This window comes from Egretta garzetta, unplaced genomic scaffold (genome assembly GCF_000687185.1).
Source record: "Egretta garzetta isolate BGI_Z169 unplaced genomic scaffold, ASM68718v1 scaffold474, whole genome shotgun sequence".
NCBI classification, from domain to species: Eukaryota; Metazoa; Chordata; class Aves; order Pelecaniformes; family Ardeidae; genus Egretta; species Egretta garzetta.
In genome coordinates, this window is record NW_009259524.1 from 2,009,209 (window position 1) to 2,024,978 (window position 15,770).

General features: G+C 41.0%; 1 protein-coding gene and 1 long non-coding RNA gene across 7 annotated transcripts in view; both read left to right on the forward strand.

Annotated features, from left to right (window-relative positions):
* PIKFYVE (phosphoinositide kinase, FYVE-type zinc finger containing) overlaps window positions 1-5,484 on the forward strand; it is a 66,475-nt gene extending 60,991 nt beyond the window's left edge. For all 6 annotated transcript variants that reach the window (XM_035893034.1, XM_035893033.1, XM_035893035.1 and 3 more), the window contains 4 exons: window positions 179-307; window positions 1,614-1,875; window positions 4,082-4,156; window positions 5,110-5,484. In XM_035893034.1, coding sequence (XP_035748927.1) covers window positions 179-307; window positions 1,614-1,875; window positions 4,082-4,156; window positions 5,110-5,225 — 582 coding nt within the window. In that variant the 3' untranslated portion in view covers window positions 5,226-5,484. The remainder of the gene's footprint in view (window positions 1-178; window positions 308-1,613; window positions 1,876-4,081; window positions 4,157-5,109) is intronic.
* Window positions 5,485-5,498: 14 nt separating this feature from the next.
* LOC118452162 overlaps window positions 5,499-15,770 on the forward strand; it is a 19,957-nt gene continuing 9,685 nt past the window's right edge. Inside the window, exon 1 of the long non-coding RNA XR_004841826.1 lies at window positions 5,499-11,485. This is a non-coding gene — a long non-coding RNA (uncharacterized LOC118452162). The remainder of the gene's footprint in view (window positions 11,486-15,770) is intronic.

Consider the following 15,770-nt stretch of genomic DNA (forward strand, 5'->3'; position numbering starts at 1 on the left):
AAAAGAAAATGTTGGAAGGTATGATTTGTACTAATAATGTGTTTTTAAGATGAAAAGCAGGAATTTTGCTAGAGCTTCTAAGCTGTAATACACAGTCAGACAGAATAGTGGCACCTCTAGTATTTGATTGATGATTGCCTGTACATGGAGATCTTACCCCGTGTCTTCGCTCTATCAGAAGCCCACAGCACTGGCCAAAATCCTTGGGGTGTATAGAATTGGATACAAGAACTCTCAGAACAACACTGAAAAGAAGCTGGATCTGCTTGTCATGGAAAACCTTTTCTATGGCAGGAAAATGGCTCAGGTAAGAACCAAGCGTTCTGTTCCCTTGCAGTGCAATTCTGACTGGGAGCAAGAGCAGGATTGCCAGTAGCCATCTAGGTAACTTTTAACTTTGCATGTGCTGTCTATATCTAGCAGTGCTCAAAGATGACAGTTCGTGCCTGTTTCTGTATTAAGTGATCCTTGGTAACTTGATGCCTATATTGGCTATTTCAGATAGCTGTAGTGCAGGCTTCAGTTTTTAGAAGTCTTACTTGTCCCTGCATCGCTGGTGTCTGAGAGAAAGCATTGCCAGCCTACCTTCTTGCAAAGCTTTTATAAGAACTAACTGGGATTACAGGCTAATTTATTTAGAAGGAAAGCCTCTCCAGTGGAGATGGCGAGCTACTGTGTACTGGGGGAGCAGGACTAATAATATTTTGAACAGACGTGGGACAAGATTTTGAGTTCAGTCTTGCTTTTAGTAGAGGAAAAGCAACCTTTATGAGGCAGTAGAATGAAGACCTTAAAATGACTGGTGGAAAATTCTCTTCAAATACACAGTTGATGCTGAAAAGGAAGTTCAAATGTTGCTTCTAAAACTTGATAGTATCAACTCTTTCCACCTTCTGTCCCAGTGCCTGACTTCAAACAGGGGGGATGTTTATGGAGGAAGTGAACTGAGGGAATTCTAGATAGATGTAAAGGATGTTGTTGTGGGTTTTCTTTTTGCTTGTCTGTTTTATTTAAATCATGAGTGTAGTCAAGCCCTACAACAGAGACCCAAAGAGTCTGTGGACTCTATCCGTGAAGTTAGTCAAATCTTGACTGGACAGAGCTTAAACAACCTTCTCTAACAGGACCTGCTTCAAGCAGGGCGTTGGACTGGAGACCTCCAGAGATCCTTTCCAGCCTAATGATGGTCTGTCTCTTGCCTTGCCAACAGATGTTAAACAGTGTTTCGTGCAAGACCCACCTCCCTCTTCAGTGGCTTTACTCTTGTCAGCATTTGAGTCTGTAGAAGCTTGCTGGAAAACTGAGTTTACCCATACAATATAAAAATAGGGACACCCCTTGTCCCTTAAATAAGGCTAAATATTAATGAAATAACTTGCCTAAAATTTGTGAATTGAGGTTGCAGAACTTTCACATAGGCTTGTGTGCTGGCTCTCCACTCAGGAAACTTTAAATTTTGTAGTACAAAAACATTTTTTGTTAACAGTCGTCTTCTTGCGGAGAAGGAAGCAGTTGCCCTGTCATGCTGCCTTCTTAAATGCTGCAGTTAAGTATGCTAAAGTCTTTAACCTTGCAGAGCAATGGAACAAAGTAATGTTGTTCTCCATTTGCAGGTTTTTGACCTGAAGGGCTCCCTCCGGAATAGAAATGTTAAAACAGACACAGGCAAGGAAAGCTGTGATGTAGTCCTGTTGGATGAGAACCTTCTGAAGATGGTCCGGGACAATCCTTTGTACATCCGTTCCCATTGCAAGGCTGTGCTGAGAGCTTCCATACACAGTGATTCCCAGTTCCTCTCTAGCCACCTCATCATCGACTATTCCCTGCTGGTGGGTCGTGATGATACCAACAATGAGCTGGTTGTTGGGATCATTGGTAGGTTGTCTTTTGTATTTTCTTGCTTTCAGCTGGTGAAACTGCTTTCTTCTGGTTTAGGTGTTTATAGTACTCTTAGAACTGTACCACCATGACAGAGATGTGTGTGAGGAAAGCTTGTCTTCTCCCTGATGGAATACCACCCTCACCTCTCATGGGTATTCAAAGTGGAGGCATGAAGTCTTCTCTCCAGCTCTTGTATGGGCTTGTGTTAGCATTTGCATTACTAAGAATATATGCAGGAGGAATCACAAGTAGTGAAAAAGCAGTCAAGTTGGTGTTTAACCTACACTTTGACTCCAGTTGAAGTAGGGAAGGTTATTTGTCGGCTTTTATGTGTTTAATCTTTAAAGTTAGGTTCAGTAATGTTTACATTGCTATTTAAATTGTAACTTGTGTGGAGGGGATCTAAGGAGAAACAATGTTGGTAGGGATGGTAGGGAAGTTAAACATTACAGGATCACTTGTGATCATGTAATCTGACCTGGATAATATGGGTTGCAACACAGTAATTACCTTGCCACATCCTCCGACTTGTGACTGGAAAGTAGAGCCTCATCTTTAGACAGACAAGCTTGTATTGTGCAAAAGACTTGGAGATGAAGCCATTTTGCAGGCTGTCGAAGTGACTCCTGGAAATGAGATGCTCTTGGAACCTAACTCAGAAATTCCAGATGAATCCAGAACCTAACTCCAGCTTCCAGATGAGATCTCAAGCTGGGAGGTCTGGATTACTCTTTTTCTGATAAAGCTTGAGAGCCATTCCAGTAACACTTCTAGTTGAGAATTGAAGTCCCAGCTACAAAGAACTGCAAATTGTTACTACTTTCTAGTTTTCTAGACTCTTGAATATTTGGGTAAATGGGATGAGACCCTGCTTCTTCTGTATGTGTGGCTTTTTGCTGTCCTACGGAAAGTCTTACCTGATTGAAGAGTATATTTTATATGATGTTTAAAGGTAACAGTTCCTTCACTGTGGTGAGAATAGCTGTTTGTGATCTGAAGGGGCTTGTATAACACAAATATCTTCAAGAATAGAGAACGTGCCTGCTGTATCAGGCTATCACAGCATTGTCTAAATGATACCCTGAGAATTTACAAAATACTCAAGCTAAATTTGCAGGGGGGGCGGAACTAAAAACCACTAGCTTGGACTGAGTTTGAATCTGAGGTCAGAATCTCTACCTATTTTAGATCCTAATGTGATACAGGAAGCAAGTAATTTAGGTTTGTGAGGAGCTGTGAAGACTTTATATTGTAGGCCCTATTGCGTGGGGCTCTGAGCCTTGGGGCATGAAGTGATAGTAGTTAGTGCACAAACTGATGATATCGGTCCCAAAGGACTCTAAGGGAGCATTTTCAAAGAGTTTTCAGATAAATGGAAAAGTCTTAAGATTGGCAGGTCTGCATAAGTTTTGTGTAAAGTACAGCTGAGGTGAAACGTGGATACTTACGGTGGCCTTTTGTAAATCTAGAAACAGTACATTCAAAATTGTATAATTACAGTTGCAGTTAAATGTTAGGAAATAATGATATCCACTTAACTTACTGCAGCTTCAGCTTTGCAGACCAAAATGTTCATGTGCTTGTAATGACTGAGCAAGCTTTCCCTGAAAGGGGCTTGGAAACAATTCTGAAGTCTTTTCTCTGCAGCCCTCTCTTCCAGTCAGGGTCACTGGTGGTGTTTCCAGTCTGCCATATCATGAAGTGAAAAGTGTTTGCTTTCTGTAATCAAACCTGTAGGTGGCTGCAACGATGAGGAATACTACTGACTTAAACAGATAGGTGTCCAAGTCTTGATGCTGCTAGCTGTTGCAGTAAAGTAGTGGGAGCTGTTACAGCAAAGTGGGGCTTCTTGATACATTTCTGGGATGAGGATCAGCTAAGTGACTCTTGTAAATGAGCCCTTGAAACTCTAACATGGCTAGAGACAGACGTGCCTGGGCAGCCTCTTTTTGTAGAGGCAGGAAGAGTTGATTGTGGTCTTGCTGGGCTTTTGAGGTATCATATTCACCCTATCCAAATATAATCAATACACCAGAAAGTGAGGCAACTGGTAGGGGGATCACTTAAGTTCTTCTGGCTATGGAAGCATACTGCTTTCTCACCCTTTTTGAGGGGGAATAGATACATTTTAGGACAGTGCTACGAGGGCTGTAGCAGATATGACATGTTTGTGTGTGGATTTTTTTTTCCATTGCAACAGACTATATTCGCACTTTTACCTGGGACAAAAAGCTTGAAATGGTGGTAAAGTCAACTGGGATCTTGGGAGGACAAGGTAAGTCCAAAATGCAAGCAAAGCTTTTGATTGTGTTTACTTGTTACTCGGGAGCTTCCATTAACTGTACTAATAAAAGCACAACTTCCCCACCGTGCAGATTTGCAACACTAAATTAAGTTGTCCAGAACAGGGAAAGGAATAATAAGTTTCAGAAAAATTAATACATTGATCTGCTTCACAAGCAACCCTTTAAGTGCTGTAATTCCTGGGAATGGGATAAAGCTCATCTATTTATCAGACTGTTCTTTTCTGTTTCTTAGTTATCAGCTACTCACATACAAACTTAGTCATCTATACAGAGATACTAGAAAAAACCCTGCTGCCTGGTTTCAGAAGATGTTTTCTGGTCCAAAAAATCAGATATACTCTGAGCCATTAGTGTGAAGGAATCCTTATCAAATGATTGACTATTGCCCATATTTTGAGGAGCTGACAAGTTCCCTTTGTAGAAGTGAGTAGAGCACCTTTTGTGCAGCATTGCCTAGTGTTGGGCCCATGTTAGTAGGAGGGCTGGAAAAAGAAGGGAAGTGGAACACTTGATGTACCACTGCTCAAGTGTCTGGAGAAGATAAGAGCATGTTCATAGAGTGAAACTCTTCATGGGAGAAATTTGCATCTCTGCTGGAAAATCTCAAAGACCTGTAAACAGGAGAAGAGGAGAAGAAACAAACTGATCAGGGCTGATGTAAAAAGCGTAGATGGTTCCTCCAAATTCAGGTATATCAACTCAGTGTTAGGGGTCCAGACCTTGATCTGCCTTCTCTTCTAAATGTTTAAAATAAAAAATAAATTAAAAAAGAGGCAGCTGATAATGCTTGTTACTTCCAAGACCCTCTCATGTACAGTACACCTTCATGATTATGCTGTCTGGTGTTCTAAGTGTGACATCTGTCTGTACTGCAGTATGCTCTTTAGCCCATTTCTAACTCCTCTTGACTCTTACACATTAGGTAAGATGCCAACTGTGGTTTCTCCAGAACTGTACCGGACCAGGTTTTGTGAAGCTATGGACAAATATTTCCTGATGGTGCCAGACCATTGGACAGGACTGGGCCTGAATTGCTAAGCTAAAGCCCATATTGGGAAAGCACAAGAGGACAATGATGTTATAGGCCACTCCCTTCCTGCGGTCTGTCCAGCAAGTAAGCAAGAGGATTGCAATTCCGTGTCTACACTGACCATGTGCATCATGTTGTGAAGTGTGAAATCTTCTTGTTGCACTTTAATCCTCTCTTGGAGGCTGATAAGCAAACCAGCCTCACTAAGGATCTAAGCTGTAAGGTACCACTGAAGAGCATTGATAAGAGACATTTCTTCTGTCAGTAGGAAAAAAAACCAGTTCATGATGGTGTAGAAGTATGTGATCTCCGTAAGTCTTGCACTGCCTAAGTAGTGTTGACTATGAGCAGCTGATGTTTCTGTAGTGGATGTGTGGTACTGCAAATGTGAAGTAAACCCCCCTCTGTGTGTGCAGGTGGGTTAGACAAGAATGAAGTTAATTTCTGAGTTCTGCTGTTGTTGCAGTGATCTGTAGTTGATCTGTTTAGGATCCATGAATAACTTGTCCTGCTTATGCTCTCTAGCTTCAATTTTTCCTGGGTTCTGTAAACAGTATTTTTTTTTTTAAAGGCAGCTCCACAGCTATAATGCCATATCACTACATCTTTTAAGTCATATTGTTGCAGTACAACTCTGTCTTATCTGTCATAATTACATTTTAGCTGAATCCCATAAAAATGGGTTTTCAGTCACCAGCATACTGCAAAACTGAAAACATATCCCTTCAATCCTAAACGGTACTTTGATCTGAATGTTGCCCAAATCCCTGGAAACAGGTAACTGAAAAATGTAGCCTTTAATTTAACAAGACTTGTTTAATTATAGTTATGGAGCTGATTAACCTTGTCCTTAGCAAAAGGCACTAAGTTGCTAGACAGAATGAAGCTTACTGCTTTAGAGTGACAACTTTCTCCTTAATGAAACCATCATTTCTGGCAGATCACTTCAAATCCATTTCAGTTCCCCAGGACTTTCAAACAATGCATTTACCTCATGGTGAAACTTTGCTAAGAGAATGTTTGTTTTTCTTTCATTCATGACATGCTGATGAGAATGAGCATCCAGATCGCATCATAATGTGCAGTCCCAATGGAAAAAACATCTTTTCAGCAGTATTAGATTTTTTTTTTGCACCACTGAGATGAATGTAGTCATCCTTTTCTGTAAAAATAAAAACCTGAACTAACAGGTATCTTGTATGATGGTTAAGATGTGCAGAGATCTGTGAATCTCTATGTTATGACAATAAGCACTTCTTTCCACTTTTATTATTTTTTTATCTAGTTTTGTGGGTGATGAGTTTACTTTTTAGCTTCATTATAATATAGGCCAGTAAATAAGAGGAGTTTTTATGAGTTTGAGAGGCAAGAATACTGCCCTTTGACTTCCAGTCTCTGATGGAAGGACTTCAAACAAACATGGAGTCTGGGACAGTATAGCTCTTTATGACCAGTTGCTCGTGCTGACCAGTTGCCTGGTAATGCCATCTTCATGTTAACTATGGATTGAAATGTGCATTTTGTTCACTCCTCCCGTGTTCAGTATTTTCTTCTGCAGCGGATGGTGGTGGCTTTGTTCAGGAATGACAGTTGGGCAGCGCTGAGAAAGGAAAATGCCAGCAGTGAGAACTGAACTGTTGGTTCTAAAAGCAACCAGTGCAGCTTGGGTCTGAGCTGCCAGGAGGCAACAGTCATCTGTGTTGGAAGAATTCTTCCCCACCCCATTGCAAAGCCCTGCTGGAGGATGAGCAAAGATGCTGACCTTGAAGCAGCAGAAATGAAAGTATTCTCACTTCCACTGTACAATATAATCATTGTTTCTGGGGGTGCAGTGTTGAAGGCTGCAGTGATGTGTCCAGTGGAAAGATGACAGTACTTCTTGCTTCCTCTGGCCCAGAATCCCTTTGGTCCAACATAGTGCATCAGGTACAGTTGACCATTTCTGGGACACATCTTGCCTCCTGTGTTGAAATCTACTCCCAGGATGGCTAGCTCTGTGTGGGGCCTTGTGTAATGAGGAACCAACTAGTCCCTCAGTTCAATGCTGCTACTCACTGCTGTGGCTTCTACCTTCTGTCTTGGTCCATCGATGTGAAAGAGTATGCCATGCAGCCTGAATCTGTTCCAGTCTCAGTTAGAGTTTACATGTGTTCTTCCTCCTTCCTCTCCTAAAGTTTACAGGGAAAAAACTTGAGTTGCCTGACCAGCTAAGGTGACCCAACAGCAGCTGGTTATGTTATCTTTCACCTTTGTCAGTATGTGGATTGGTTGATGTGGGTGGTGTCGTGGCATCTGCAGTAGGCTAATGTAGAACTGTGATATGTTAGCCCTATCCTGTCACCAGTAACCCTTACTCCAGTGATGTGTGGCTGCTCTGTACTGCTTGTCTTCCAGAGTCCGAAGCAGCTGGTTCTAAAGCAACAGAATCATCTGACTGTAGCTAATGTTCCCCTGTATATGACAGAATGAGGCCTTCAGCTAAAAGTGAGAGAACCTTCCACTAGCCAGCTGTTTTACAGCCTGTGAACACAGAGCACAGACATGTGAATTGTGACCATCCTGGCCTGAAGTTATAGCAGTTGGAGAGATTCACAGGAGTCCTCTTGATCTGGCATTAACAGCTAACTTTGGGTCAGGATGTGACTGATAACACTAGTCCTGACCAGACTGGAGTAAATAGCAAGCTATTAGTCATGGGTAACACGGTAGCTGCAGTATTGACTGGAATTAGAACATCTCTGGGTGCCATGTGACATAAAGCTGTAAGCATTTCTAATTCAAATCCCAGCAGTTGGAACAGATCTCCTCAAATGTTCCATTTTCATAATTACTGTTGTCCTGGCATTTCACGTTCTACAAAGCTGACTTTCTCAAAATGAGAGCAAAACTTCATGCAGAAGAAGTCTCTGAGAGAGTTCCTTGTGGGGCTGTGTTAGGTCTGTGTCCCTGCAGCATGCCTAAGGATGCCCTAGGGGAACAGCCTAGATATTACATGAGCCCTTTGATTAGAGTTTATTTCTTTATAACACAGGTTTAGCATGTATGTGTGTAAGCAAATCCCAACTGCAAACATGAAGACTGCATTTCTTCAGAGCTACACTGGCTCTTTTTCTTCCGTTGTTTTGATCTGAGGCCTTGTGACAAATGTCTAAATTTTGCCCCAGTCAGAAGTGATGACCTTGCTTTAAGTCATCATGTAGACAACAGAATGCCTTGTAGTGGCTTAGCGATGCATTCTGTCCCCCAAAAGCACATGAGGGACTCTTGCTGGTTAAGTTCCTCTGCTGGGCTCAGGGGACTTACCTGTGGAGCGGACTCTCCCCTGTGAGAATGACCAAGACCAAATGAATCGCTCACTAGCAGGTGGCCAGACTAATCATTCTTCAAAGCACTTAATGTACCATAATGTATGTATTTCTAATGTACCTTGGTTCAGCTGTATTTTATAAAGTTGATGTACTAAACTATTTGAGAATAACTGCCTTGACTACTTGGAAAATCAAAATGTAATGTATATAGATACAAATAAAGTGACTAAAATATACTTGAGTCCATTCCATGAGGTGGAGCAGTTAGGTCTCATAGCATCCCATTTTCTTGATCAGAGGCGAAGCTGGGCAGCAATTGCTCTGTTGGAGGCTGCCAGCCTTGCGTGTAGTGTAAGCATGCCTGTCATGTCTTTGTACCTTGCAGCTCGTCTCTTCTAATGGAACAGGACCTCTGGGCAGCTCTCCAGGTCAGTGGCAGTAGAATGTGCAAATAACCTTTCATGCACTTCTTGCACCTTCTTCCCAAGCTGCTTTTCAACACATAGTGCTGTATGAGACAGAGATGCAGTTTTGTTCAGCAGATGATGGTGTTGCTGTGGCCTAATTCTTCCAAGAGGTATAACACATTCCTCAGGAAAAATCTCCAGGTATTTCCATAGTCTTCTCTTAAGTGGACTAGATAAAGAAAAAAATCCAAGGAGGTCTGAAAATTAATGGCTTATCTTGATTGCTTCATATTAACCTATAATATAGTAATCTCTTAAGACTAAAAATGGGAAGGGGACTTGTTCGTTCCTAGAATGTAAAACTCAAAATGTAGAACTTCAGGATTTTACCTGTATTGTGCATCATCACCGCTTTTGCCAGGTGAGTCTGAGTTCTTTTATCTGCTGCAGTATGAAACTGCATCAGAATCTGTCCCACCATGGGGGTGTGAGCAAGGCAAAAGGTGGGAGGCTCGGTTCCAGGCCTTACACTGCTGTAAGGTTGAGTGGAGGGACTTGAGGGGCTTCTGGCACAAAGCTGAAAAGCACAAATGCAGGGTTATCAGAACAGCATTCTTCTAATACTTACAAGTGGGACTGCCAACACCTAGTAAAGCACAAGTGTTTGTGCTCTAAGTGAAACTTCTTTTGGTCAGTACCAAAATCACCAGTATTAGAAAATGAAACGGTAATTGCATGTCTTTTCCACTGATGTAACTGATGGTATAAGAGACGTTGGTCAACTTCCCCACTACCACCTTGATTTAGTCAATACTACTTTCTGAAGAGAAAAGAGAAAAAAAAAAAAGGAAAAGTTGGGATTCACCATCTCAGTCTATGCTGCAATGTCTCAAATTGAGTCCTGTGGCGTCCTAGTATAAACATACAGAAGCAACAAGGAGCACTTCAGATTTAGTGTGGAGGTTTTAAGTCAGTGCAGGTACAGAGTAACTTTGCACATTAACTGGGAGAAGCCAGGCCATCCCTCATGTCTCTGTTTCCAGGGCAGAGAACTGGAAGTCTGGCACACTAGAGATTTGAGATCTAGCTGTGCTAGCCACTGATACTGGCCTAGAATTGCCACTAAGGTACTAAAATAATAACAAAACAGGAATCTATGGTCTCCAAGCTCCTGCTGTGCAGCCATAGTTTGTTGTGAGATCTCTGTAAGGAACAAAAAGAACCAAAAAAAAAACCCCACTTCATTTTTTGGTGATAGGAGGTTTGTCTGTATCTTTAAATCTGTGCCTGGAGGCAGATCCTGCTTCTCAAAAGAGGAAGGATGACAGAAACAGGTAAGAAGAGCGGGCTGGGAGTTTGTTTGTTAATCTGGCAGAGCAGCAGGGTCAGAATGAGTCCCAACATGTGCATCCTGTTACAATGCCTTGTTCTCCAGCCCCTTCCTGCCTCTTGGGGCATGAAAGTCAAGTCAAGAAATGTGTGAGGGCAGAAAGCAATGCTTAGTTTGGATGATGAAAACCAATGCTGAAATATCCTGGTTATGAATTACTATCATCCTACATACTGAGTCTAAGCTTTGCAGAGCTCCAAGCAAGCTAGTTTCTTACACACTATAAAGCCAGTGTTGAGTGTTTCATTCACACAGCTTCTGCCAGTTACAGAGGCTGTGGCTCAGTTTAATTCCCGCAATAGCTTGCAATAATACATGAAAGCAGAGTTGTTAGCAGCCAGGCAACTCCTTATTCCCTCTGCATTTGTTCCCTAGGTGAGATCTTTTCCCACTGGTCTGTCATTTGTGGGTCTGCTTTCATTGTACCTCCTATTCTGTGATTATAGGTGGCTTCTCTGTTGGGGGCCTTGCTTGTAGATCTCTGCAGGTAAACTTGTGGTGTCAGAATTAGCTGACATAAGATCTCTGGTCCTAATCTGAAGGCTCTTTATAAGCTCAGTCTGAAGGCTACCTAAGTAGTCCTTAGTCCTTCCAGCCTTAGCAAGCTGTCTGCTGACTCATTGCAGTTGTTTACAACTATATTGAGTAAACAAGTTCTGGAAAGAGGAGAAATGTGCTAGGTATGCAGGAGCTGTGGTGGGAGAAGTCCTGAGTAGAAAGAGTAGAGCTTTGGTAGTGAAAGGTCCATTGCAGTCAGTACTCTCAGGATGACAGAACTGGCTGTATGTGTAAATATGCAAGATGAGTTGTAAAATCTCATTGCCGTTCTGAAGGAGAGATGTCTAGGCTTAGTAATTATAGCCTCACCTTTGAAATGCTAAAGATGACTTGAGTGGGGAAAACAGCAAGCATGTAAAAAATCAAGTGTGTCAGTAGAAGAATGTGAGGGAAGGGTATAAAAGCTGACTTATGCCAATTGTCATATTGGAAGGTTATTCTTACAGAAGAATGTGTTTTGGCTGCCAGAAACAGAAGAATCCTGCCTTCAGCTCTGAGGATTTTGTGGTGCTTCATCTATGAAGGTGACAAAGAGAAGATGGGAGAAAGAGGCACAAAACAACACTGTTGAAGTTAAAAAGAAAAACAAGAACCCCCTAAAACAGGTAAGGGTGTGCCTGTAGCTGAGGAAGTAAATTACTGAGAAATATGCCCTACCATTCCCTAGAAGTGTTTAGCCTTTAGTTACCTGCACATCATCCTCAAATTGCAGTTTTGAGTGAAGTTTCCCGTCTTCAAAATGGAATTTCATATATTACAAGGTCCTGTATGTTGTTATTTGTGTCTGGTGTATGTCAAAATAATCTAAAAGCTTACTGCAGTTAGGAAGCTCTTTTTGCTGAAAAGGTAGGTGTGAGGAAAATAACACTGATTACTGTATACTTACAGCAGCAGATTACAGATTGTTTTGTTTTGCTTGTAAAATGTAAGCTGTTTGAGGGGCGTGTGCAGGACCAGCTCCTGAATCGTCACTGCCACCTGCCGGCACTCCAGTTCAAATTTTCAATTCATCCTCTAGTGGGAAGGCTGGCTATGTATTTGCTTAAATTACTGCACAGGATATAAAAATCATAAGAGAAAATACGATCTTAGTGGCAGTTCTATATTGTTTTCCAAGTGTCTAAATGTGCTGTGAATCTACCTCTGAAGAAGTGGATGACTGAAGTCCCATAATAGCTGAATGTGTACTTCAGTGAGGACAGATACCTTTTCTGTTAATATCTATGGTCAGTGGAAACACGACAGCTGTATCCCGCTCCTTGTCAAAGAAACACTGTACTAAGGATCATGGGCCTGTGGAATTTGCTTCCCAGTTTCCATCCAAAATAGCAAGAACAGAGTGGTGATCTCTTATGTCTGCACAAACAGCCTTTTGTGATTTGAACACAGTACTTTCTGTTTTGTTTTATACAGTGAAAATAAATTTTTAATTCCATGTTATCTGCTAGTTAGATACCTTTCTATAGTAATGTGGTTTTTATGGATGTCTTCTATAGTAAATAGTGGTTGAATATATAGTATAGTATCTGAGGTTGAATATAGTATAGTTTCTGAATAGTGATTACCCTCCTCATAGGAATGTCAGAATTCATGGTACTATAACTTCTATTTACTTGTTTAGTTTTGGGGGGAACCCCCTGCTTTCTTCTAATCTCTCTCATCAGTATTTGGCTAGAGCTGTCTTGTGTGCTTGAGGTTGTCTGTCAAAACAGCAGGCAGCTCTGTGTTCCTGTCTCAGAGGACTCTTCCTTTCAATGGCAATGGCAACTCTGCCTGTTCTTGAATAGCACACAAAGCCTGAAAAAACAAATTAATGATAAATATTTTCATATCCAGTTTCTGTAGGCACCCTTATTTATATGCACAGAATATACAGCAAATGAAAGCATATGTTAAGGACTGAATCAAAGGCATTTTAATGGCTGAAAATTTCAGTAAAGGTACCTCCAGAAAAAAATTAGGCAGTTTAACTTTTTACTGCTCTTGACTCAGCCCTGCTTCTCTGTTGAACTGTAACCACTGAGTGGGTAATTGGTGCAGCTGAGGATCCAGCACATCCTCATTTCTAGAGCCCCTGCCAACCTTTGCAGAAACAGAAGGCTGGCATCACTGATCTGGTACATGGCTCCAATACGGAGCCTGGAGAGGGAATACTTACACAGTACTGTTCAAACCTGAGAGTGTGCAGTGAACCAATGTAGTAATGCCAACCTGTGTTAAAGATGGGAAGACAATTAATGATCAAAATACCAATGTCTACGCTGAATTCCTTGACAGGCGTTAAAATGGCTAATACTGACTTACACCAGTATCATTTGTTAGTGTACTTTTAGTGGCTTCTGAAGCTTTTCAGGTTAGGACAAACCCAGCAGTTAAAACTTGGTTGTCTTCTAAACCCAGTATGCTTAGGGAAGTAGGGCACCACCTGCTTGTCCTCAGTGATTGATCTGGAGTTAATTCGAACTTTAAGGGCATGTATGCTATAATTTATGATGAAATTTAAGATGAGCCTGGCTACAGTTCGCTGTCATGTGATGTTCCATGTTTTTGTCTTGCTGTCCTATTACACAAGGAAATTGTGCACTGAGATGCTATGTTGTTAAAAAAAAAAAAGTGTTTACATGTTTATGAACACAGTATCTTTTTTCTTCTGCACACGCAGGGAAAAAAATTTTTTCCCATGCACCTCTGATAGCCCATACTTTCATTCACAAGAACAGAGCTCTTCTGCTTTTCTGCAAGTACAAAAGCAATGAAAAAATATTTCTAAGGAAGGCCAATAAATGTTTTCTTTAAGAAAAACTTGTTCTGCAAGCTCAGTGAAATTGCTGCCATTGTTCTTGTTTTACCAGAAAAAAATTTGGACCCCTGATTTCAGAGTCAGATCTGTATCTCTCACTTGTCCAAAATTTTAAAGGCATTTTGTTAAATACCTGTATGTATTTATTTAATCTTTAGCCTGTTAGATCCCTGTGCTCTAATAATTATTCTGCAACAGGATAACATTCTGAAGTAAAAGTTGTGCAGAATACCTACGGTTAAAACTCGTTCCTCGTGTTTAAGATTGCAAGTAATGCTCCTGCTCTGCTCTTTTCTGCTATATTTAGTGCGATGCCCCTTTATTCTCAGCTAAGCAAATATAGGTACGAAGTCCTGTAGGAATCCAGTCTTTTCTGTACAGTGCACATGCATACTTATGTACTGTAGCTTAGCCCTTAGCCCTCAAACACCTTGAGAACAGAAAGGTGAAAAGGTGACAAAATGCCTACCTGTCTCAGCTGAACCGAGTGCAGCTCTGCCTGTAACACCGCATCCTACAGAGAGTTACCGTATCTTGGGTGATGCCTTAAGCACAAAGACCTATGTTATTACAGCTGTAATTCCCCCCCACGGGCCTTACTCTAATGGCAGTGACTGCAGAACAGGGGTACCCTACAGCTGTGCGAGAGCGCGCTCATGCTAAAAAGGAACAAAACAGAAGAGGAGGTACTGCCAGAACATCAGCCGGTACTTCTCAGCTCCAGTGGCTACCCGGGCATACAGGTACTTCTTGCATGCTGTTCCAGCCTCAAGCCTGAACAGAAAAACTGCACGCTATAAACACAGTTCACTCAGTCTAGTATATAATTGGAATAACAAAGTAATTTGAGACATAATGATCCAGTGATCAAAGGTAGGATAATAAAGTAAGTGAACATAATTACTGAAAAGAGAGCATTGATTTACAGTTGCAGAGACAGGATGGGAATATAGTAACTTTGCCCCATTGTTTATATACGATATTTTTCTAATATAGCCTCAGCAAAAATAAAACAAATGGTTTCCTGGATATGGGCTTCTGTTACTGAACTAGCTGAGACTAACTAACTAACTAAACTAGCTACCTGATGGAAAAAGTTATATATCTAGGACAGCACAACTGGGATTGCTTAATGTACACATATGCACGTAACAAGAGAAAGAAAATTTTTTCTTTTTCTACCAGGATTGTAAAGACTATCTGAAACACATACTACAGGGAGAAAAAGATTTTCTGGAAATTCCAGGTCAGCTGTATTACTTTCTAATGGTTGAAAGGATCTATAAACAATTCTGGTTAAACTGTGTTCTTGTCAACGTGTCTGGTACTTGACAAGGATGGAAAACAAAATAATAAGGTCATTCTTTATGTGGTTCCACAGTAACCTATAAAATGCAGAAATGATATCTACTTCTTCATGTAAGTGTGATCTGCCTTATGGAAAAACAATATTCTGCTTTCTGTCCTGTATACCCGAGGAAGCAGGGAACGTCTTTAAGGCAGTATTTCCCATTCCAGCTCAGTTGTATAGTAAGAATTCACCAGAACTAACTTGTTTTTACTGTGTATCATAGTCTAAAAAAAACCCCAACCTCTACTTAATTCAGCTCTTGAATGTTTTTTTGAAACACTGGTATTTAAGTAAGGTAGATGTTTTCTTACAAGATGTGTTTGCTGGCTTGTGAAGAATACGTGCCAAATGTTAACACACATGATGCTTGTAGCCTTAGTCAAGAAATAGTCTGCAGAATACACTGATTATATACATTCATTCAGGAAACACTCTTCTTTATGCCTAACTGTAACTAACTGTAATTAATTTCTGTTGGCAGCTAGTAACATGTAGAGAAGTCTATTAGAGCTTAGAAAATTAGCAATACAAGGAGGGTAAGTACTTAATATCATGTTGATGATTTAGCTTTAGCTGTTTATTATCCAAAGTGTGGTGGCTTACATATAGATGGAAGAACAAATTACTAATGACTTCTCGTATACAGGGAAGATCAAGGTTGAAAGTATTTGGACTTGGAACATTGCCGTTTTCAGATGCAAAGTTTCAGAAAATTAAATAAGTTCTCTTTATGCACTCC